This window comes from Nyctereutes procyonoides, unplaced genomic scaffold, assembly GCF_905146905.1.
Source record: "Nyctereutes procyonoides isolate TBG_1078 unplaced genomic scaffold, NYPRO_anot_genome, whole genome shotgun sequence".
Lineage (NCBI taxonomy): Eukaryota > Metazoa > Chordata > Mammalia > Carnivora > Canidae > Nyctereutes > Nyctereutes procyonoides.
In genome coordinates this window covers 24,155,193-24,179,318 of record NW_026575121.1, presented here as the reverse complement: position 1 = coordinate 24,179,318, position 24,126 = coordinate 24,155,193, and the positions used below count along the sequence as shown (strand labels likewise).

The 24,126-nt window shown below is 34.7% G+C and overlaps 1 protein-coding gene across 2 annotated transcripts in view; it reads left to right on the top strand.

Moving 5' to 3' along the window:
• KLHL1 (kelch like family member 1) overlaps nucleotides 1-24,126 on the top strand; it is a 363,304-nt gene that overhangs the window by 275,595 nt on the left and 63,583 nt on the right. For both annotated transcript variants that reach the window (XM_055336047.1, XM_055336046.1), the window contains one exon: nucleotides 5,597-5,821. In XM_055336047.1, the coding sequence (XP_055192022.1) occupies nucleotides 5,597-5,821 (225 nt within the window). The remainder of the gene's footprint in view (nucleotides 1-5,596; nucleotides 5,822-24,126) is intronic.

The following is a 24,126-nucleotide window of genomic DNA, read 5'->3' as shown; positions in this document are numbered from 1 at the left end:
CAAATACTTCATGAATTTTTAAATGCAAATTGAAACAAAGTGTACTTTATTGCTGCTGTCACAAATTACCACAAACAGTGGTTTAGAACGACTGTCATCTTTTAGCTTACAGTTCTGTAGGTCAGGAGTCTAGGATGGCATGTCTAGATTCTCTGCTCAAGATCTCAAAAGGCTAAAATCAAAGTGTTGGCTAGGTTATCCTCTCATCCGGAGCTGGAAACCATCTCCCAAGTTCATTCAGACTGCTAACAAAAGTTCCCTGTGATTATAAAACTGAGGGACTGCTTCCTTGCTGACTGTCAGGTGAGGAACACTCTGGGCTTCTACAGGCCACCTGTATTTCTTCTCATGTAGCCCTTCCATCTTCAAACCAGCAGGTCTAGTCCAGTTCATGCTTCAAATCTGACTTCCCCTTCTGCAACTAGCCAGAGAAATCTCCATCTTCAAATCTCTCTGATTTCTCTTTCCATTCTCATCCCTCCATTTTCAGTGTTCATGTGATCAGATTATCTTCCTATATTAAGGTGAACTGTAACAGCATAACAATTCAATGGAGTGATTTCATATCCCATTCATGGGTTCTGGGAAATAGGTCATAAATCTCAGAAAGGGGCCATTTATAAAACTCTGTCTGCCATGTGTATTAAGTGCAATTAACTTGTTCTATAATCAGTGTAAGGTGGTAAAAGTTGTATTTATCACTGTGGGCTCTAGAACCAGGTTACTATAGTGGATCCACTAGTTATTATCTGAGAGACAGTGGGCAAGTTACTAAAGCTTTTCCTGATCCATCTTCTTTTCTATAAACTTGGCATAATAATAATACCTATGTCATCAGTTTTGAATAAAAATTAAATGTACTAACACATGTAAATCTCTTAGAGCAGAGGAAGTACTCACTAAATATTATCTATTAATATTAATATCCTATTTTTAGGTCTACTCAAAACCTTTTACTCAATATTTATTAAACAATCATATTTCAATAAAACATGCATAGTGGGCAGCCTGGGTGGCTCAAGCGGTTTAGCGCCGCCTTCTGCCCAGGGCCTGATCCTGGAGACCCGGGATCGAGTCCCACATCAGGCTCCTTGCATGGCGCCTGCTTCTCCCTCTTCCTGTGTCTCTGTTTCTCTCTCTCCTCTCTGTGTATTCTCAGAAATAAATAAATAAAATCTTAAAAAGAAAACATGCATAGTATGTTAAGTAATCTTGAATAATATATGTGCCATGATTTTCATTGATATGAATATTTTTTACAGAAAATGATATTTTAGGAATTATTTCAAATAAAGCAAAATAAAAACTTTGTATTATTATAAATGCCAGGCACCTTGCCTTTAACTAGTACATAGTCTATGATAAATTATGAAGTATCTAAAAATATACAGAAATATAGGTAGTCCAATATCATAAATATAGTCTCAAAAATACCTACCATTTTATTTCACATTATTCTATATGCCAAGAGTGAGATCTAACTTTGAATTATATAACTTCATTAAGTTAGGAAGTTTTACAAATTGCTTTAGAGTCTATTGAGTTTTACTACACATTTTATAAAATTATATTGTTTCTATACAAAGTTATAGCTCACAGAATAATAGCAACATTCTCTAAAAGAGATAATGCAACCTTCAAATGCTTTAACATAGAGTCAAGAGTTTAAAACACAGAGCAATAGGGATCCAACTAGTCCTAATAATAGTCCTCTATAGTCAGAACTGCTCATTGTACCTGTTTCAATGGGCCTATACATTATTTTAAATTGGTTGCTTAGATTTATGGTTTGGAATCTCAGACTGGATGCTGTCCATTTTAAATGTTTTATTTATTTATTTATTTATTTATTTATTTATTTATTTATTTATTTATGATAGTCACATCATAGAGAGAGAGAGAGAGAGGGAGAGAGAGAGAGAGGCAGAAACACAGGCAGAGGGAGAAGCAGGCTCCATGCACCGGGAGCCCGACATGGGATTCGATCCCGGGTCTCCAGGATCGCGCCCTGGGCCAAAGGCAGACGCCAAACCGCTGCGCCACCCAGGGATCCCGGATGCTGTCCATTTTATCAAAGTTGTCAGGACTCTATTGTCCCTGCCATCACACATTTTAAAGTCATGCAGGCATTTGAGATAACTAGTGACCGTTTCATAAATAGGGTCACTCCAAAGTAACTACATGGTAAAATAAATTCTTTTTTTTTAAAGATTGATTGATTGATTGGTTGGTTGGTTGGTTGATTTACTCATGATAGACATAGAGAGGGGGAGAGAGAGGTAGAGATACAGGCAGAGGGAGAAGCAGGCTCCATGCCAGGAGCCCGACGCAGGACTCCATCCTGGGACTCAAGGATTGCGCCCTGGGACAAAGGCAGGTGCTAAACTGCTGAGCCACCCAGGGATCCCCTAAAATTTCCTTTTTAATATCTCTCAGACTTATGACTTATCAGAACAACAGTCCACTCTTACTCATATTCTGTTTTTTAATTTAGGTAATGACAAATAATTGCCTTTATTGTAAGGAACATAGGGTAATATTTCTCAAAGAAAATGGCTTTGTTCATCCTTTGACTCAGGCAACCACTAAGAGGATATATATACTCTAATAAGCAAAGAAAACCAATAGAATTAATAAGCAAGATGATTTACAAAAAAAAATAGTAATAGAATTGAGAGGTTTATATTGATAGCTAATGAAGTATACTGGTGAGAAAGTTTCTTCTGTTTAAAATTTATTTATTTATTTGAAAGTGCAGGGAGAAGTAGAGGGAGAAAGAGAGTCGTAACCAAACTACATGCTCAGCACAGAGCCCCATGTGGGGCTCGATCTCACGACCCCAAGATCACTACCTGAGCTGAAACCAAGACTCAGCTGTTTCACCAACTGTAGCACCCAGGAGCCCTGAGAAAATTTCTTAAAGAATGTTATTTTTAATCATTTTTCTTAGAAAAAGAGGAAGCATATTCTTAACTTTGTGATCATTGAAAACTAGATAAAACATTCATATTGCATGCTGACTGAATAAGGAAATAACCAATTAGGCTGGCTATTATAAGTAAGCTTTGCAAATGAAATCTTTCTTTGTTTTGTATTACTAAACTTTCTATAACTATGCAAATTTCAATAGTGGAGTGAAAGTAGGCCTTTTCTTCTAGTGCAGGCAGAATAATGGCTTCCCAAAGATGTCTACATCCTAATCCCCAGAATCTATGAATATGGTAGCACAAATAGCAACATAGCAAAGTGGGGGTGGGGGAAGGGGGCAGGAGTATTAAGGTTGTGAAGGGAATTAAGTCAGCTAATTAGCTGACTTTAAGCAAACTATTCTACATTAAATAGGAATGTTCTACATTAACTCAGATTGTATGGGGGTGAGCCCAATGTAATCATAAGTATCAGTGTCAGACAGATGTAAGGTTGTTGGCTTTGAAGACGGAAGAAAGTGTCATAAGGAATATGGATGGCCTGTGGAAGATGGGAAAAGCAAGAAATTCGTTTCTTCCCTAAAGCCCCTGTCAACACCTTGATTTTAGCACAGTAAGACTTATTTTGAACTTCTGACCTTCAGAGCTGTAAGATAATAGATGTGTGTATGTGTGTTTAAGTTACTAATTTTGAGGTAATTTTTTATAGCATCTGTAGGAAATTAATGTAATCTAATTTGAAAAAAGTGAAGACAAGGGCATACTCCATTTCCGATGTAACAACTTTAGGATAAAATGAGTAGGTCACCTTTGAAGGTTCTGAGGGAAAACACCAAAGAAGTAAAAAATCCTGCCGTGTGTTGGGATTTAAGTTACATGAAGCTTGTTTGGATGAGACTTTGAAACTCACATCAAGTCTTCACTTTCCCCTTTGAATAACAACACCTTTGGGTGCTCAGAGGTCATAAATTTCACACATTTCCAACTATTGCCTCTTCAAAGGATGACTGGATCTCAAATTCTCTGCAAAGATTTTGACTAAGGTTTGGGACATTATGGAAAGTACAGCTGTACAAATATATACATCCTTGTCTACTCCTACCTGCAAAATATGGGTGTCATGGAATTGGGTTCATTAAGATTAGGTTGCACTATTTTTTTCTACTATCATTTATCAAGGATTAGACAGACAAGAGAGGTACTTCCATATTATTTAATTTTTAGTTAGGCATTCAAGAAATCCCAATGTTATCAAGATAGCATTCAGATCTCCTTGAAATTTTTGAAAAGTTAGTTCACTTTGGAATTCTGATTTGTTCATTGTTGAATAAAACATTAAATGTAAAATATAGCAAATATATTTAAACATAAATCATACTTGTTTAAATAATTCCTCTTGTGTTACTAAATAGTATAAATGATTTTATGAACATTACAATTTATTTTTATTACAATAATAATTATTATTTTATAATACTTCATATTTAGTGATATGGAAATTAGCTCACATTTTTAATAACATCAAAAGATGGATTTAATGCATCTAACCTAGTATCTATATTATTACCATTTGTTACCTTTGAATAAATATTGAGCATACATTATATCATTTTTACTTCAATTAGCAAAACTTCTCCTACACATTGTTTATATTTGTTTAATTCAGTGCTGACTATTTTCTAAATGGTAAATGAGTTCCCCTGATTAATTCTTTCCTCGTTTGCAAACTTTTATTATGTAACAAGTAAAACAGATCTTTAATGAGTAAGTAAAGAAAGAATGTTGACTCTCTCAGTAGGGATATTTAATCATTGAAGATAAAACACTGGTGATTCTGAGTCTGAACATTAAGATCAAATTCTGAAAAGCAAGATTAGTGTTTGCAGCTATATTTTGCCATATAAACATTTGTGAACACTTTTAAGGCAGATATTTTTAATTGAAATGTGTAAATGAATCTATGAAAACATATCTATAGTCTTCTTTTAATTTCCATATTGCTAGTCAGATTTATTGCATTTCTCAAATTTATATGTAAAAAGCTTTTAGGAAAGATAAGCTATTTTATGTAGAGATTATAACATGATTGATAAGGATAGAAAGTCATTTTATACCTCTAAATTTTATTAAGCTCTTCCAAGATGCAGTTTTTTTTTAAGATTTAAAAAAACCATAGCTGACATTTGTTTATATGACTTCACATTGACTTTTAAAAGTGTTTTGTTATTTTAAGGCATGAAGAAAATTTGAGAAAGATGGTAAAGAATTTATTAAATTTACTTCTCTTCACTTTCAGAAACCACATAGAGATTATATAGAAATTACACTGGGATTATGTTATCTTTTCTAATATCAGTAATAGAAGTTGTAAAATCTACTGACAGAACTATACCATGACCACAATGATTCCACTGAATCAACAGTTTAGTATGAGACCATTAAGTAATTCAAACAAGTTATATATTTGCATCTATTTTGATCATTATTGTCTGCCAAGAAGAGAAAATAAGGCAGTGAAATTACTACTCCCTTTGGTTTCCTGCCACACTTTCTTTAAGAAAAATAAATGTCACAAGAGTGTTTTCACATCTTAATTTGTACACTCCCTTGAGCAATTTGTATGTTGGATTAGTAGTAAATGGTGACTATTTGATTTTATGTTTTATCAGGAGCTACAACTATAGAGAAATATGACCTAAGAACAAATTTGTGGATCCAGGCAGGGATGATGAATGGCAGGAGATTGCAGTTTGGTGTGGCTGTTATTGAAGACAAACTCTTTGTAATTGGAGGTCGAGATGGCTTAAAGACATTGAACACCGTTGAATGTTACAATCCCAAAACCAAGACTTGGACTGTCTTACCACCAATGTCAACACACAGACATGGTCTAGGTAAGATCTCTTACTTTACTGATGCTATTTTTAGAACATTTATTGATAGTGAAAATGTATGTTAAAATATAGTATTACTGTCATCAATTACCATTAACTTTAGGTAAATTATGAGCTTATTTGGAATATTTTTTATTCCTGACATTTTCCTGTGTTGACCAGTGTGAGTTAAACTGTTGAGAAGAATGTTAGAGATACCAAAATAAGTAGATCTCAAGCTATCCTCAAAGTTTTCACAATCTGACATTCATACAATATGTAAAGTTTGATATGAATTAAAAAAAAAAGTAGAACTATCATGGAGAAGCCAGAGTGATACAACTCTGAGGAATAGATAGGTAATGTGCATAGAGAAAAAATTAAGATGGCTCATTCCCACATTGCTGGATAGACTAGCCTAACCAGACCTTTGCACATAATTGACTTCACCTTGAAAAATCTATGGAGAAAGGGCAATATGGATTTAGAGAAAGAGCAATATTTCAATTGACATGAGAGGTTGATAATATAGGATTCAACTGATTTTTACTGGGGAGTAACCTGGAGATGGGAAGAACTATATTGGAATTCAGAAGGTCTGGGTGTGAGTCTTAAAGCTACCAATTGACATGATTTGAGGCCAACACTTAAACTATGAGCCCTCAGTTTCCTGATTTGCCATAAATTCTAAGTTATTAAGTAGATTAAATCTAATGATGACGATGAATATAAAATTGTCAATTGTGTAAATTATTGAGTCCTATACAAATATTTGAAAAAGAGGAATGTAATAATGGCTAAGAGTTCCTGAATTTGTACTTCGTATTATGGGGATTATCAGGAGAAGTGCAAATTACTTTTTATGAAGACCTGAAATATGCCAGGTAGTCAACTAAGTGTCTTGCATATATTTAGAATATAAACATTAGAGAGGTATCAGGGTTTAATTGCAAATTCACTAATTTAGACATTCAGAGGCAAGCAAAATTATAAAGCAATTCAAAAACATATTAATTATAATTCAACTTTCAGGTCTTCAGCACTGCATTTCCTATTCTTGTCACTCTACCATTGATCTAAGCAAAAAAATTTTTTTGAAAAGTAAATAAAATAGCTCTGAATTAAAGCAACTTACCTTTTTCATATTCTGGTTTACCTCCCTTTCTTCACATTAGTCATTAGTAATTTAAGGAATAGTAATAAGTGTGTGAGAACCTTTTCAAGTTCTAAAATTCTGTTCTTTAAATAAAAAACATATAGTTTATTTAAATGACATGGAATCCAATGATAATATGGAAAAACATGAACAGCACATTATTATTCTTAAGTAATATTCATGAGTATAAAGATTTTCTCATATATATTTTTTTCAAATATATTGGAGGATTTTTGCTTTTGCATCCATGTGAAAGCTGTATGTGTTGTTTGTTTTATCTGGCTATCTAATAACTACTTATATTTGGGTGAAATACAGAGAATAAGCATTCTGGATTGGAATTTTTGGAATTTAATGTCTCTTCCCCTTTTGTTTTAGACAATTCAATTATTTTGTATTAAGGTATGCTAAAGTTCAATTATGTAGGTTATTTGCATGCTAAGAGAACATACTTGAAAATATTTCACCAAAAACACATCTTACATGGTGTTAATTTCAAGTGTTTAAAGTGTACAGTAATGGTTTGCCTCAAAATACTATCACACAGGTTCTAATTCTTTAGGTAACAAGGCTGGGCAAAATGGTAACCTTGGATATTGTATTTTAGTTTTTCTTATTTGCTAAGAAAAATAAGAATGCTAAAGGGTTCATTGTAAATGTCCATGTGTAAGTAAAGCTGCATAGCAAATTATATGAACTAGTAAGTACCACAGGTATTTGAAGTGTAGTGCAGTATTTCACTACACTTGTAGTGCACAAGTTTTAGTAATCCATTAGCAATTGTAGTAGTCCATATTTTCATGCTTAGGCCTTGCTTACTTTGTGTTTTTTGTTCTGCTTCACTTCTATTATCAAGTGGATCACCTCTCCTCCATATCTCATGCCACTGGTTTCCTCTATCTTTTACTTCCAAGTGGTTATTGCTTCCTGCCAGTTTTTTAAAAATTCGCTACAATACTCAAGATCTGACCTTGTTGAGTTAGGGCACCATGTCTGGACGTAATTCTCATTTCAGTGTGCCTCATAGATTGCCAGCAATGCCTAGTATATAGAAAACTGCCTTCAACTTGGATGCGAATCAGTTGAAGCCAGATTGATAGCAATATAGGACATATGTGTGTGCTCTGATGAAGCTGAGTGTTTCCTTTATGATCAATCACATTCCTCATGATCAGTTGAATCTCAGGAGGTTCATCATTCTGTATCATACTCAAAGGGAAAAAATTTCCTTGGCCTAAGATTCTTGTTCTTTCAATATAACACATCAATCTTCCTCCCAAGGACTACCATTACATTGATGTTGATACTTCTTATTTAATCCATCATATCTTCCAAGTTTAATTTTATATGCTTCCTTTTATCCCTTCCTGATGGCTAATTTTACTTTCTAGCCCTCCAAATTGTTCTTAATCTGTGTGCATCATGGTATTTCTCCCATGTATTGATGTCTTGATCTTAATTTTGTTTTTTACATACTCATATTCCTGTTTGGTGATTTACTATAATTGCTTTCTTCTTCACATTATTAATATCCTTCCTTATCTCTGTGAGGCATATAATAAATATATTATGCCTATTTCAAATTCCTATCTGCCTCTTTAATTAATTCTTTTTTATTTATTATGTGGTCAACCTCCTCTTCCTTTCCTCAGCTCTCTCCTCTTACTTTTCTCTTTCTTCTGTTAGTCATTATTTTCCTCCATAAGTTTCTCTTATTCCCTTGTTTCCTCTACTTCTTCTTCCTCCTATCTTTTTCTTCCTTCTTTTCTTTTTCCTTTTCTTATAATCCTATTTAATGGTAATTATTAACCACTGAAACATGTAATTTTTAACTGTGTTTTTCAACTGTAATTTTTAAGTCACATGGGTATATTAGATACTTTGGCTAACTGAATGGAAATTAAAGCATATGTCATTCTTTGTGTTATCCCAAAACATTCAGGAGTGGGTGGGGAAATTTTGCCAGGGTGTGGAGCCTTGATCCTGCAAGCTGAGTCTGCCCAACCTATCTAATATTATTCCTAACACATAACCATCAGGGATATATCTATTACTTTCATTTGCACACAAATGTCCTTGAGTCTTTTTCGCCTGTGATGCCCTAACTATAGGCCTGGGATCTGGGATAGAAAGGGAATATTCTGAACCAGAAAGTCGGTTTGCTTCTGCTGTTAATAATTCCTCATCTAAACTGGGCTCTGATGACATCCCGATGTCATCCAGCCTATTATGGCAAGTTCTTATGGGTGCTGCTCTTTCCTGCCAGTTTATAAGATTCACTGGCTTATCTTTTTTTCTTAAAGATTTTATTTATTTATTCATGAGAGACATAGAGAGAGAGAGGCAGAAGCAAGCTCTCCGCGGGAAGCCCGATATGGGACTTAATCACAAGATCCCGGGATCACGACCTGAGCCAAACCCAGACGCTCAACCATGAGCCACCACAGTGCTCCAAAAAATCTGTTGTTTTTTTTTTTTAAGATTTTATTTGCTTATTCATGATAGACACAGAGAGAGAGGCAGAGACATACGCAGAGGGAGAAGCAGGCTCCCTGAGGGGATACTGATGCCTGACTGATCCCCAGGACCGTGGGATCAGGACCTGAGCCAAAAGCAGACTCTCAACCACTGAGCCATCCAGGTGCCCCATTAGCTCATCTTTTGACTACATCAAAAGAGCACAGAAGAAATTTTCCCCCAAGATAATCACCCAGGGCAGTGTCATGAATTTTTGTCTCACTCAGTAAATCACAATTGATTTCTGTTTCTCATTATTTTTTACAGTCTTGATGTTTGTTTTTCAAAAACACATCATGATTCTCAGTTTCATGTAATCTCCAGGACTGGGTCTGAGTATAAACCAACAGTCTTCTGTGCTAGTTTTTTATTTTTTCAGAAATTAGAATGTCTCATTTTATTTTCCATATAGTTAATCAACATCTATTCTGTGATACACAATGAAATTACAAAATTGACTATATAACCCCATATTATACATGGGATGAGGACTGTAACTTACAGGCTAAAGTAAAATAAAAAAAATACATAAATAAAATTCAAGAAATTTTTGACCTATATAGCTTTTTTCCTACCTTGATTTGTATAGGAAAGACAAAACTTGCATATTTTTTGAGAAAGTCACATGAGTTCTTTGGTTGCTAAAAATGATTATTTGACCAAAAATGTTTCATAGCTATCAATAAATGAAGAAAGCTCCTTATGCTGAATAAAATAGCATAGAAAAATTATGTGCATATTACATCTGTGATGTCAAGGGAGCAATGCATCTGCCTAGAGAATTACACTAATTAATACCACAGTTCTCTCAATATGCTAAGAGCTTTTATTTTGACATTTATGTCTTTGAAGCACATAATTCTAGATATCATGATTTTTTTCACTACATTTTATATTACATAAAACTGAACATGACATTACTACAATAAAGTGTTTACAATTATGTCTTTTTAGGAGAAACTGATAAGGTGTAAGAGTTATGGTTTATTATAGATATCCTATATGCTAGGCATCATGTTGTATGTTAAATATATGGTTATGGTAGGAGTTGTTTTTGTTGTTTTTGTTTTACTTCCCTTTCTTTATTCCTTATTCAAGGTAAAATGCACATACCATAAAGTTAAGTATTAAAGTATAAATTGAGTGCTTTTGAGTATGTTCACAGTAGTGCAGCCATCACCACTATCAAATTCCAAAATATTTTTATTATCTTAAAAAGAAACTCTGTACCCAATAGCACTTGTTCTTCATTGCCCTATCTTTCTAGCCCTTGGCAATAATTAATATACTTTCTGTCTCTATGGATTTGCCTATTCTGGACATTTCATACAAAATAGAATCCCATAATTTGTGGCCTTTGATTTATGGCATATTTTACATAGATTGCATAATGTTTCAAGGTTCATTCATGTTGTATCATGTATCAGCTCTTCATTTCTTTTACGACTGAATAATATTCCATTGTTAGAATTTATTACATACATTATATTTATACATCATAAACAGAAGAACATTTGGATTGTTTCCACTATTGGACTATTATGAATAAAATAAAACTGCTATGAGCATTAATGTGTGGATTCTTTTTGGTACTATATGTTTGCAATTCTTTGAGGTCTATATATAGGAGTGGAATTGTTGAGTCATATAGTAACACTATATTTTACTTGTGGAGAAACTGCCAATTGACTTTCAGAATGGTTGCACCATTTTCTATCCCCACAGTAATGAATGAGGGTGCAAATTTCTCCACATCTTTGCCAACACTTATTATTTTTTCCTTGTATATTGTAATTATGCTTGTATATATGTAATGGTATCTCACTGAGGTTTTATATGCATTTCTCTAGTGAATAATTCTGAGAATATTTTTATGTTCTTATTGCCATTTAGGTATGTTTTATCTGAAATTTCTATTCAAATATTTTGTCCATGTTTTTGGATTATTTATCTTCTTATTGTTGAATTTAATCATGCTGAATGTCTTCTGCAAGATATAAGATTTTCAATATTTTCTCCTATTCTATGCATTCTATTTGAACAGTCTTAATACTGTCCTTCGGGGATCCCTGGGTGGCACAGTGGTTTAGCACCTGCCTTTGGCCCAGGGTGCGATCCTGGAGACCCGGGATCGAATCCCACGTCGGGCTCCCGGTGCATGGAGCCTGCTTCTCCCTCTGCCTATGTCTCTGCCTCTCTCTCTCTCTCTCTCTGTGACTATCATAAATAAATAAAAAATAACAATAATAAAAAATAAATAAAAATAAAATAAAAAAATACTGTCCTTCGAAGCACAAAAAATTTTAACTTGATGAAGTCCAACTTAATTTTTTTCTTTTATTTCTAATGCTTTTGGTGACATATCCAAGAAAATATTGTCTAATCTATGGTCATGAAAATTTTTGCCAATGTTTTCTTTTAGAAATATTGTATTTTTAGGATTTAAATTTAAGAATATGATTCATTTTTAGTTTTTGTGAAGAAGCAGTTCAACTTCATTCTTTTGCATGTTGTTCCAGCACCATTTGTTAAAAACAAAACAAAAAGTTTCTTTCCCACTGAATTGTCTTTTTAGAAAGAATTATATATTTATTTTTTAAATTTCAGTAAAATTAATATATAGTGTTATACTAGTTTCAGGTATACAGTACAATGTTTCAACAATTCTATACATTACTCAATGCTCATCATAAGTATACTCTTAATCCCCTTCATCTAATTCTTCCATCCTCTCACCCATCTCCCCTCTAGTAATCACCAATTTATTCTTTATATTTAAGAGTCTGTTTTTTTTGTTTGCCTCTTTTTTTCTCTGTTCATCATTTTGTTTCTTAAACTCCACAAATGACTAAAATCATATGGTATTTGTCTAAAGGAAGCCATCAACAAAACAAAAAGACAACCAACTAAATGGGAGAAGATATTTGCAAATGATATATCCATTAAGGGGTTAATATCCAAAATATATAAAGAACTCCTACAACTCACTACCAAAAGCCAAAATAATCCAATTGAAAAATGGGCAGAAGACATGAACAGACATTTCTCCAAAGAAGACATACAGAGGGTAAACAGATACAGAAAAATATGCTCAACATCACTCATCAGCAGGCAAATGCACATCAAAACCACAATGAGGTATCACCTCACACCTGTCAGAATGGCTACAAACAACAACACAAGAAACAGCAGATCTGGCCAGGCTGTGGAGAAAAAGGAACCCTCTTGCGCTTTTGGTAGGAGTGCAAACTGGTACAACTATTCTGGAAAATAGTATCGAGGTTCCCCCCAAAATTAAAAATACATGATATGACCCATTGAATTGGCTTGGTATGATTGCCCTGAATCTATAAATCAGTTTGTAAATATTGCATCCTTAATAATAGTAAATCTTCCAGTCAATGGACATTGGATATCATTTAGTTTATTTAAGTCTCCTTGTACATCTTTTGCTAAATTTATTGCTAGTTTATTATTTTTGTTGTTATTATAAATGAAATTCTTTTCCTATGCTCATTTTCAGGTATTTCATTACAAGTATATAGAAACACAGTTTATATTTACATACTGAATACTTAGCTTGAAACCTTGTTGAACATTTTTATTAGATTAATAAGGTTATGAAACTCTTAGGAATATATATATATATATATATATATAATTTACTTGCAAAGAGAAATGCTTTTACTTGCTTTTAAAAAATCATATGGTCTTTACTTCTCTTTTTTGCCTATTGGCCCTAGATGGAACCTCCATCACAATATTTTTTTTTTTTAATTTTTATTTACTTAGGATAGTCACAGAGAGAGAGAGAGAGGCAGAGACATAGGCAGAGGGAGAAGCAGGCTCCATGCACCGGGAGCCCGACGTGGGATTCGATCCCAGATCTCCAGGATCGCGCCCTGAGCCAAAGACAGGCGCTAAACCGCTGCGCCACCCAGGGATCCCCCACAATATATTTTTTTAAGATTTTATTCATTTATTTGAGATAGAACAAGAGAGGGAACACACACAAATGGGGGAGGGGCAAAGGCAGAGGGAGAAGCAGTTTCCCCATTGAGCAGGGAGCCCACCTTGGGGCTCTATCCCAGAACCCTGAGATCATGTCTTGAACCAAGGCAGCCGCTTAACCAGCTGAACCACTCACATGCCGCTCCAGCACAATACTAATATGAAACAGCAAGAGAAGACATTGTTTCATTGTTCTTAAACTAGGGGGATAAAGTTTCAATTATTCACCATTAAACATGATATTATCCATTATTTGCGTGTGTGTGTGTATGCTCTTTATCAGATTAAGAAAAGTCCCTTATATTTCTAGTCAATTGAATGTTTTATCATAAAAGATACTGGATTGGGATGCCTGAGTGGCTCAGCGGTTGAGCATCTGCCTTTGGCTCAGGGCGTGATCCTGGCGTCCCGGAATCAAGTCCCACATTGGGCTCCCTGCATGGAGCCTGCTTCTCCCCCTCACTGTGTGTGTGTGTGTCTCATAAATAAATAAATAAAATCTTTAAAAAAAAGATATTGGATTATGTTAAATGCTTTTCATGTATCTATTAGAATAACCACGTGATTTTCCCTTTGATTCTGATACTATATTTTATTACATTATTTGATTTTCTGATGTTAATCACCTTATTTTTTTTTTTCAGAAAAATATCACTCGGTCATGTCCTATAATCCTTTTCTGTTGGTATATTTAGTTGACGAGTGTTTTGTGAAAGATTTTTCATCTATATTTGTAAAGAATATTGGTCTGTAGTTTTCTCTTTTTAAGATTTTATTTATTTATTCATGAGAGATACAGAAATTGAGTAAGAAACATAGGCAAAGGGAGAAGTAGGCTCCCTGCGGGGAGCCCTATATGGAACTCTGATCCCTGGACCCAGGATCATGCCCTGAGCTGAAGGCAGCTGCTCAACCATTGAGCCACCCAGGTGCCCTTGGTCTGTAGTTTTCTTGTGATATCTTTGGCTTGAGTATCAAGGTAATACTGGCTTCATAAAATGAGTTGGGAAATGTTCATTTATCTTCTATTTTGTGGAATAGTTTGTGAATGATTAATGTTAGTTCTTTAAACATTTAGTGGAATTCATCTGTAAAACCAATTTTTTAAAGCCAAATTTTTTAATTACTAATCAATCTCTTTACTTTATTGATCTGTTAGACTTTCTGTTCTTTCTTGAGTCAGTCTTTAGTTGATGACTTTCTAAGAATTTGTCTATCTCATTACATTATCTAAATTATTAACATACAATTCTTCCTAGTATTCCTTTATAACCCATTTTGTTTCTGTAAGGTAGGTAGTAATGTTCCCTATTTTATTTCTAATTTTAAGAATTTGACACTTATTTCATTTTGCCTTGTTCAATCTACTTAAAGACTTCTCAATTGTACCAATCTTTTCAAAGAATCAACTGCCATTTTTTGTGGGTTTCTTTATTTTTCTATTATTCTCTATTTTATTTGCCTTCATTCTCCTTTTTTGTTTATATTCCCTTCTTTCAGTTTGCATTGGTTTGCTTTTCTTTTTATATTTTTTATAAAAGATTGATTTGAGATCATTCTTAAATTTTTACAGCTATACATTTCCATGCTTTAGGTGCACTCTTTTTTTTTAATAATAAATTTATTTTTTATTGGTGTTCAATTTGCCAACATACAGAATAACACCCAGTGCTCATCCCGTCAAGTGCCCCCCTCAGTGCCCATCACCCATTCACCCCCACCCCCCGCCCTCCTCCCCTTCCACCACCTCTAGTTCATTTCCCAGAGTTAGGATTCTTTATGTTCTGTCTCCTTTTCTGATATTTCCCACACATTTCTTCTCCCTTCCCTTATATTCCCTTTCACTATTATTTATATTCCCCCAATGAATGAGAACATATAGTTTGTCCTTCTCCAATTGACTTACTTCACTCCGCATAATACCCTCCAGTTCCATCCACGTGAAATAAATGGTGGGTATTTGTCATTTCTAATGGTTGAGTAATATTCCATTGTATACATAAACCACATCTTCTTTATCCATTCATCTTTCGATGGACACCGAGGCTCCTTCCACAGTTTGGCTATTGTGGACATGGCTGCTAGAAACATCGGGGTGCAGGTGTCCTGCTGTTTCACAGCATCTGTATTTTTGGGGTAAATCCCCAACAGTGCAATTGCTGGGTCGTAGGGCAGGTCTATTTTTAACTCTTTGAGGAACCTCCACACAGTTTTCCAGGGTGGCTGCACCATTTCACATTCCCACCAACAGTGTAAGAGGGTTCCCTTTTCTCTGCATCCTCTCCAACATTTGTGGTTTCCTGCCTTGTTAATTTTCCCCATTCTCACTGGTGTGAGGTGGTCTCTCATTGTGGTTTTGATTTGTATTTCCCTGATGGCAAGTGATGCGGAGCATTTTCTCATGTGCATGTTGGCCATGTCTATGTCTTCCTCTGTGAGATTTCTGTTCATGTCTTTTGCCCATTTCATGATTGGATTGTTTGTTTCTTTGGTGTTGAGTTTAATAAGTTCTTTATAGATCTTGGAAACTAGCCCTTTATCTGATACGTCATTTGCAAATATCTTCTCCCATTTTGTAGGTTGTCTTTGAGTTTTGTTGACTGTATCCTTTGCTGTGCAAAAGCTTCTTATCTTGATGAAGTCCCAATAGTTCATTTTTGCTTTTGTTTCTTTTGCCTTCATGGATGTATCTTGCAAGAAGTTACTGTGGCCGAGTTCAAAAAGGGTGTTGCCTGTGTTCTCCTCTAGGATTTTGATGGAATATTGTCTCACATTTAGATCTTTCATCTATTTTGAGTTTATCTTAGGTGCACTCTATAAGTTTTGGTGCTTTGTGTCTGTTTTCATTCTTCTCGAAGTGCTCGTATTTATTTTTTAAATTTTCTTTGAAGTGTGTTTAATTTCTACATATTTATTATTATCGTGATACAAATTACATGTTTATACATTATATATTCATCAACACAGTTCTAAAATTACTGTTTTCTATAGCTGTCTTTTAAATAAGATAGGAGAAAAAAGTTGTAAATAAAAAATGCATTTATACTTTTTAAAAATCTTTACCTTATTAGTGCTCTATCTTCTTCATGTGGAGTTGTGTTACTGTCTAAAAACACATTTTGGCCTGAAGGACTTTATTTAGTATTTCCTGTAGGACAGGTCTGCTAGCAACAAATTCACTCAATTTGTTTTTTAACCTGGATTTATGAGATCATTTCTCCTTTATTTTTAAAGAATATAAACTTCTTAACAGTCTTTTTCTTTTAGCACTTTGAATATGCCATCCCACTGTCTTCTGGCATCCTTATCAACTGATGAGGATAATCTTGTTGATCTTAATGAGAATCTCCTGTATGTGATAAGTTGCTACTATTTTGCTATTTTCAAAATTGAGTCTTTGGCATTTGACCATTGTGATGTGCCAGGTGTGCATATCTTTGAGCTTATCCTACTGGTGGTCCCTTATGCTTAGCAATCTGGCTCACAGCTTAGTTGGGTTCTTAACAAGGCAGAGTTGTAAACTACCTACTAAAGTGTTAAAGGAATATATCCAACATGCACGCTGAGCCCCAACAAAAGCCAGTTTTCCTTCTCCTCCCAAAGGAGATTTTGGCAGAGGTGCCTAAAGAAGACCTTTTCCTAAGACCTGAGACAAAGAGACCTGGGAATAAAGGTACAAAGGCTAGGAATGCAAATGTGTGAAGGTGTGACCAGCCAAAGGGGTCTACCATTCATGCTAATGTCACCATGGAGGAATTGTTTTACATGGGTACAATAAACAGAAATGGATTGATCAATGAGCAAAAGAACTCTATTGAAACATAATGACTATTTTTTTTTAAAGATTATTTATTCATGAGAGACAGAGAGAGAGAGAGAGAGAGAGAGAAAGAAACAGAGACAGAGACAGAGACAGGCAGAAGGAGAAGCAGGCTCCATACAGGGAGCCTGACATGGGACTCAAACCCAGGTCTCCAGGATCAGGCCCTGGGCTAAAGGTGGAATTAAACCGCTGAGCCACCGGGGCTGCCCGAAACATAATGACTATTAAACTGACTGAAGGTCAAGTGCACATTCAGGGCTCTGCACATGCTTAGGTAAAATCTGCCTGAAACTAAGCGAAACTTGGTAATCAATCCAAGACCAAAGTCACATCCTTGTGAAAGTCTGGTGAAGATAAAGATGCTTCCATGAAACATCTAGGGCACCTCAACTAGCATCTGCTTCTATCTATTTTAGATCTGTGAAATATAGCTGAGTCACATTACCCATGAAACTAGATGTTACTGCAACCTTTGCCAATGCAAAAATAGAACAAAACAAAAGTCTTACTTTCCTTTTTTGCTTTGTTCATTTTAATTTTAAAGTTCCTGTTAGGAACACCTTATTGGCAAAGTTTAGGTTTTAGGTACAGACTTCAGTTTTTCGGAATCAGAAAAAGAAGTAATTCAACTAGTTAGTATTGATAGTGGAAGACAAAGCCTGCTTCCTATGAACATTTACATGTGTGAGTATTCACAAAATCAAAGGGACATTCAATGTTGAGGCAATGGAAGGAAAAAAGCCAATGTCTACTATCCATTTGTTAACTGATTGAATACTCACAACCACCCTATAATATAATTATTCTTTTTGCCATTTTAAAGATTAAAAAGTTGTGCACAAATCTATTTACTTTTTATTGTCACAATATCTTATAAGAAAGATTTATGATTTAATCTAAACTTGACTCCAAAATCATATTCATTCTAATACATGTTATCGATGTAAGTAAGTGGTAATACATATATTCTATTGATTAAACATAAACATGTAAATACTTCCTAGTTGCTATATTTTCACTTTAATTTATCAGTTAAGACTCCTATCGTCTTAACTATACAAAATAAGACACACACACAAATTTCAATTAGATGTCAGAGTGTCTACTATGATTGATCAATTGTGAAGATTCCTGTAAGATTATTTTAAGGAGTGATTCAACCAAAATATTTTAGATTTGAAGGTACAGATGTATAGATATAGATTTAGATATAGATGCAAACAAATAAATAGATTGGTAGGTAGATAAATGATAGATGAAGGATAAATGATGGATGGATAAATAGATAAATACATAACAATGAATGGATATATTCTGTGCTACTTCATTATTCATCTATATTCCTTTGAATTGTGCTAAGAGTGGAAAAAAGGTAAATACCAGTAAAATTGTTACTTTCATATTAGTGATTTTATGCCATTTGAATGGGTCAGTTTGAAACTAATAAATAAGAAAAAACTGTATTCTAGCACTTCAGGATTACCCATCTTATAGGGTGGTCTGTCACTCAGTCTTCCTAACAGGAAACTCTTGTGTGCATGCAGAGGTCTAGAAACTTATTACCTCATTTTTAAGATGTACAAGGTATCAAGATTCTTAGGCTATTTTAGAGGGAAAGGGGTAAAGACATATGTACATCCAACATTCTCTGAAAAAACAAACATAGTACAGCTTCAAAAAATAAAAAGCATAAAACAAAATAAAGAATAGAAATTCATTTGATATCCTCTATTAGAAACTATAAGATACTAACTCTTGAAACAGAGAGAGAGGGCAGCCCGGGTGGCTCAGAGGTTTAGCGCCGCCTTCAGCCCAGGGCCTGATCCTGGAGACCCGGGATGGAGTCCCATGTCAGGCTCCCTGCATGGAGCCTGCTTCTCTCTCTGTGTGTGTCTCTCATGAATAAATAAATAAAATATTTTAAAAAAGAGAGAGAGAAGAAAATATAGAAGTGTCTCTTTAAATTTAAAATGTTTGCTGACATTAAGTATAAATAAAACTTATAGAAAAGAATAAAATTGGTGTCATCTGGGATCCCTGGGTGGTGCAGCGGTTTGGCGCCTGTCTTTGGCCCAGGGCGCGATCCTGGGGACCCGGGATCAAATCCCACGTCGGGCTCCCGGTGCATGGACCCTGCTTCTCCCTCTGCCTGTGTCTCTGCCTCTCTCTCTCTCTCTCTCTCTCTCTCTCTGTGTGTGTGTGTGTGTGACTATCATAAATAAATAAACAAATTTAAAAAAATTGGTGTCATCTCTTAAAGTCAAGGAGAGAAAATATATTAAAATTATGGGAAAATAGATGAGATAAAAATCAAGGGTAAGAGAGTATAATATTCTATCCCTTGTAGTTTTAAGAGAGTACAAGGAAAGTGGGAGAGAAAAATAAGAAATCATGTGAATATTTCTCTGAGTACAACACATGCCTTCAAAAATGAGTAGCTCAGAAAGCACCTTGAGTGGAGAAATGAGTGGAGAAAGAGCAATTTAAGAATATCAAGGATAAAGAGATGATTATAATATCTGCCAAAGAGGGAAAAAGTGAACCTGAGCTAAAAAGAATAACCATGAATGAACAGCAATGAAATAGCAGTGAGATACTCGAGTGAACTACAAAGGAAGGATAATCAGAGTGGCTAAGTCTTTTCAGTATCAGTCTTAGATGCTAGATAATAATGAAAGCATACTTCAAACCTCTGATGGGCAAAACTTTTCAATTCACTCAAGTCAAGTCAAACTGTTGCTCAGGTATGAAGGGAGAGAGAAAAAGCATCTTCAGACATTATTGGTTCTGCTGAAGTAAAGTAAAGACATGAACCTCAAGCTCTATTCTCACAGACTTGACACTGGAAAATAAGTGTCTCAAGAACAAATGTTCTAGTGTTAGGACTCAAAGATCTCCTTTGCTGTCAGGAAAAATAGGCAATAAATAGTTGGGCATGCGTAGAATTCTCTGCCTCTTGGAAGAAATAGGCCATCAGAGGATCTCTTTGCCAAAAGCAAACACAGGACTGTTTCCCACCTGCAAAGATTTGGGCAGTCCTAATGTGTCACTGAATTTTCTCCTTCTTGTTGCTTAAAAGAAGTCTGCTTCCACTTCGGGCTTGTTATCCTTGACTGGAGGGAAGTTATTAAAGCAATCTGAGAATGCTCTGCTCAGAACTGAGGGCCAGGTTGGGGGATGAAGGAAAGTGCTTATCTGCACCTAGAAACAGTCACAGCCTGAAGGACAAAACAAATCAGGTTTCATAAACTGCATGGGGGGAATGTGATGTTAAAATTAAAATATTAAAGAATATTTTCAAAACAATATTAAGTATTTGAATTTAATAAAATTCCTGAATGTATATATAAGGAAAGAGAACCTAAAGTGACATTTACTGTCAGTTTTTTCCCTTGGCTTTTAGAAACTATGCTTATAATAACAAGTAATGAATGGACTGAAGAAAATATGAGCATAATAAAACCTTGCATTTATTTGTGATATAATCCATTAGACTAGAAAATATCATTTTAAGTGTCAGTATTCATTGTCTTAAAAGGAATACTTGCTTCAGCATAACCTGTTTCTTAAATTATATCGGTATATGTTTGTCCTCTTCATGTCTCTTTTACTTAAAAAATAGCATTTCTCTTAAGACCAGAGGGCCTATGTTTCCTTAAAACTATTCTCCCTTCAAAGTTTTGCAAATTTTTTCAAGGGATCAAAATTCAAAATTCCCCATTCAGTTTTATGTACCAGATATAAAAAATGATATTGTGAAAAAAAACATATAAGGGTTTAAATTGGGATTGCAAAAAAAAAAAAAAGAAAACTACTTCTTTTGATAATGTATTCTTTTGTACACATACTTGAACACATATAAATAAATGTATACATAGACTCACAACTTTCTTAATGAAATGTCAGATGGATAAAATAGTGAAATTTCTGAACAAGATATGGGAGATAAGAAATGAAAATAAATGAAATTCAGTTTTCAGGAAACATGAAGACAGTCTAGTTGCTCAGGTGAATCCCACAGAAAGAGCTATAAACAGAGGAGAAAAATATTAAATCAACTACAATAAGTGCATCACTTCAGTTCCTGTTATTCTGGTTTTTGGCTGGCAATTTCATTGCTTGCTTTCACTCTTCTAGTTTTACCTGGAGAGATAATTTTAGTTTACACTTTAATTTCATTGATGTTTTCAACCTGAATGACCATGCAAATCTTCTAAGGCTCAGTGTAAAACACTTGTTAAAATTATGATTTGCAGAAAAATTCCTTCAGCCCTAATAGTTTCCATCTCAATGTGCTAGTGGTAATGAGATGCCAAAGCAAATGAAACCAAAAATTATGTGGACTAATAGATACTTAGAGAGCATGGAAGAAGATATTTACCGCAGAATCGTAATTTTGCAAAAGAAAAAAAATGGAGGACCAGAAAGATTAGATAGCTTGATGAAGTTCATTAGTGGCAAAACTTGGCTTGGAATTCGTCAGAGATTTGCGTTTTGTTTTGCTTTGCTTTTTGCACTGATTTTCTACCTCATTCTGATTATTTGTGTATTACTATTTCTAGAACATAACACGTTTATTTTACACAATAAATGTGATGAGCCTGGATCAGAGACAGGTGTGGTGGGACTTAATGATGAGACTATCCTTAAGAAAGAGAAAGCTATTGTCATCTGAACACATTGTTAGGGCCCCTTCCAGGGTCCCAGAAGAAGTCTGGTTAATGGAAGAGCCTTGAATCTTCAGCTTCATCAGCTCACATAAAATCCCTTCTCAATGAGCACAATTAGTAACACTTACTGTAAGACCATATTTTGTTAGAGTCAATACATTATGTAATTTGATATTCTTTCTTTTTATAGGGATTACTGATAGGATTATATTCCATATTAATTCCTATCACATTCAAGAATATATACAGTTTCTAACTTCATAGAAATTGGTTTCTTTTTTCATATAGTATAAAAGCTATAAGCATCATGACTTATACCTCCCAGGTATATATTTACCAAAGTGTAAAATATTTTAAATGAATATATAAATATCCAACTGAAGTTCTGTGGCTATGCATGCTTATGATGTTTATTTCAGTGGCTGATTTGATAAAATAGTTCTAAAGCATTAGAAATATTGTTCATATAAATCTAGAGACTTCTGAATTATAGCTGCCATGAGATAACATATTTATAAATACTTTTGTTATGGCCAATGTTATGATGCTTAGAAATATGTTCTTATTTGACTTTTTATTAATGGAATAGTATGAATTTTTGTCCTATCATCCTTAAAGATTTATTTGTTTATTTGAAAGAAAGAGTGAGCGAGCATGCAGAGTTGGGGAGGAGGGGCAGAGGGAGAGGGAGAAACTCAAGCAGACATAGTGCTGAGTGCAGGTCCTGAGGTAGGGCTCCATCTTAAGACTCTCAGATCAGACCTGAGCCAAAATCAAGAGTTGGACACTTTAGCTGACTGTGCTACCCAGGCACCCTTGTCCTAGATTTCTTTAGGCATCCAGAAAAAAACACATTGCATGGAAATTACCCAAGAAATATCTCCTTGTGAAAGTAAAGACAATTTTTTTTTTAGGTGAAATCAAATCAATCTTCTTCATAACTTTATTCAGATCACTGGCTAGAATGTAAACCCCAAGAGCACATAGTTGTGGTCTGTGGTCAAGCACCCAACCCAACACATACAGGAAACCAAATTTTTTGAATGAATTAATATTTTTAATTAAATGTGTGCCCTATAAGGTTAAAGGTATCAATACTGAGTTACTAATAGTTTGTATTATTGTAATGTTTATTTTTACTAGATACATATAAATCTTTCATGTTTCAACTTTTGAATCACTAGTACCTTTTATGACAACTGAGCAACAGTGTCACTTCACCCTATATTTTTAGATGTCATTTGTGTAACATAACAAACATTCCAAGATACCAAATACTTAAGCTGGATTGCCATGCATAGGAAACTACTCTTGCCTTTTTTTTTAATTTTTTAATTTATTTATGATAGTCACACAGGGAGACAGAGAGAGGCAGAGACATAGGCAGAGGGAGAAGCAAGCTCCATGCACCGGGAGCCCGATGTGGGATTCGATCCCGGGTCTCCAGGATCGCGCCCTGGGCCAAAGGCAGGCGCCAAACCGCTGCGCCACCCAGGGATCCCTACTCTTTCCTTTTATAGTAATTTATCTAATATTTTCATTAAATGATTTCATCATTCAGCACTCGCAGGAAAAATGTATTGCTTTTTTTTTTTCCTTTACCCAGATAACGGCATCAGATTGTCAGTATATACAGACAAAAGTTCCTTCCAGAAACATTTCACATTTTTACAGGACATGAAGCCTCTGCTCACAAAACAATAAAGATAAGAAATTATGTCCTAGCAACTTTTCTTTCTTGATCGTTTCAGTTAAAAGATAGTTTTAGGGATCCCTGGGTGGCGCAGCGGTTTGGCGCCTGCCTTTGGCCCAGGGCGCGATCCTGGAGACCCGGGATCGAATCCCACATCGGGCTCCCAGTGCATGGAGCCTGCTTCTCCCTCTGCCTATGTCTCTGCCATTCTCTCTCTCTCTCTCTCTCTCTCTCTGTGACTATCATAAATAAATTAAAAAAAAAAAAGATAGTTTTAAATACAGGAGTTCAAATAGAATTCGGAAGGGGCTTTAATGATAATCCTTTTGCTACCATGAAACAAAGCTCAAGGGTCTTCAGTGAAACGATTTCTGAGAAGTAGTAGGTTCTAAGAAGCTAATACACAAGAAACTATTATAGCATGCATATGTTACAATAGAATGGAACGATATAGGC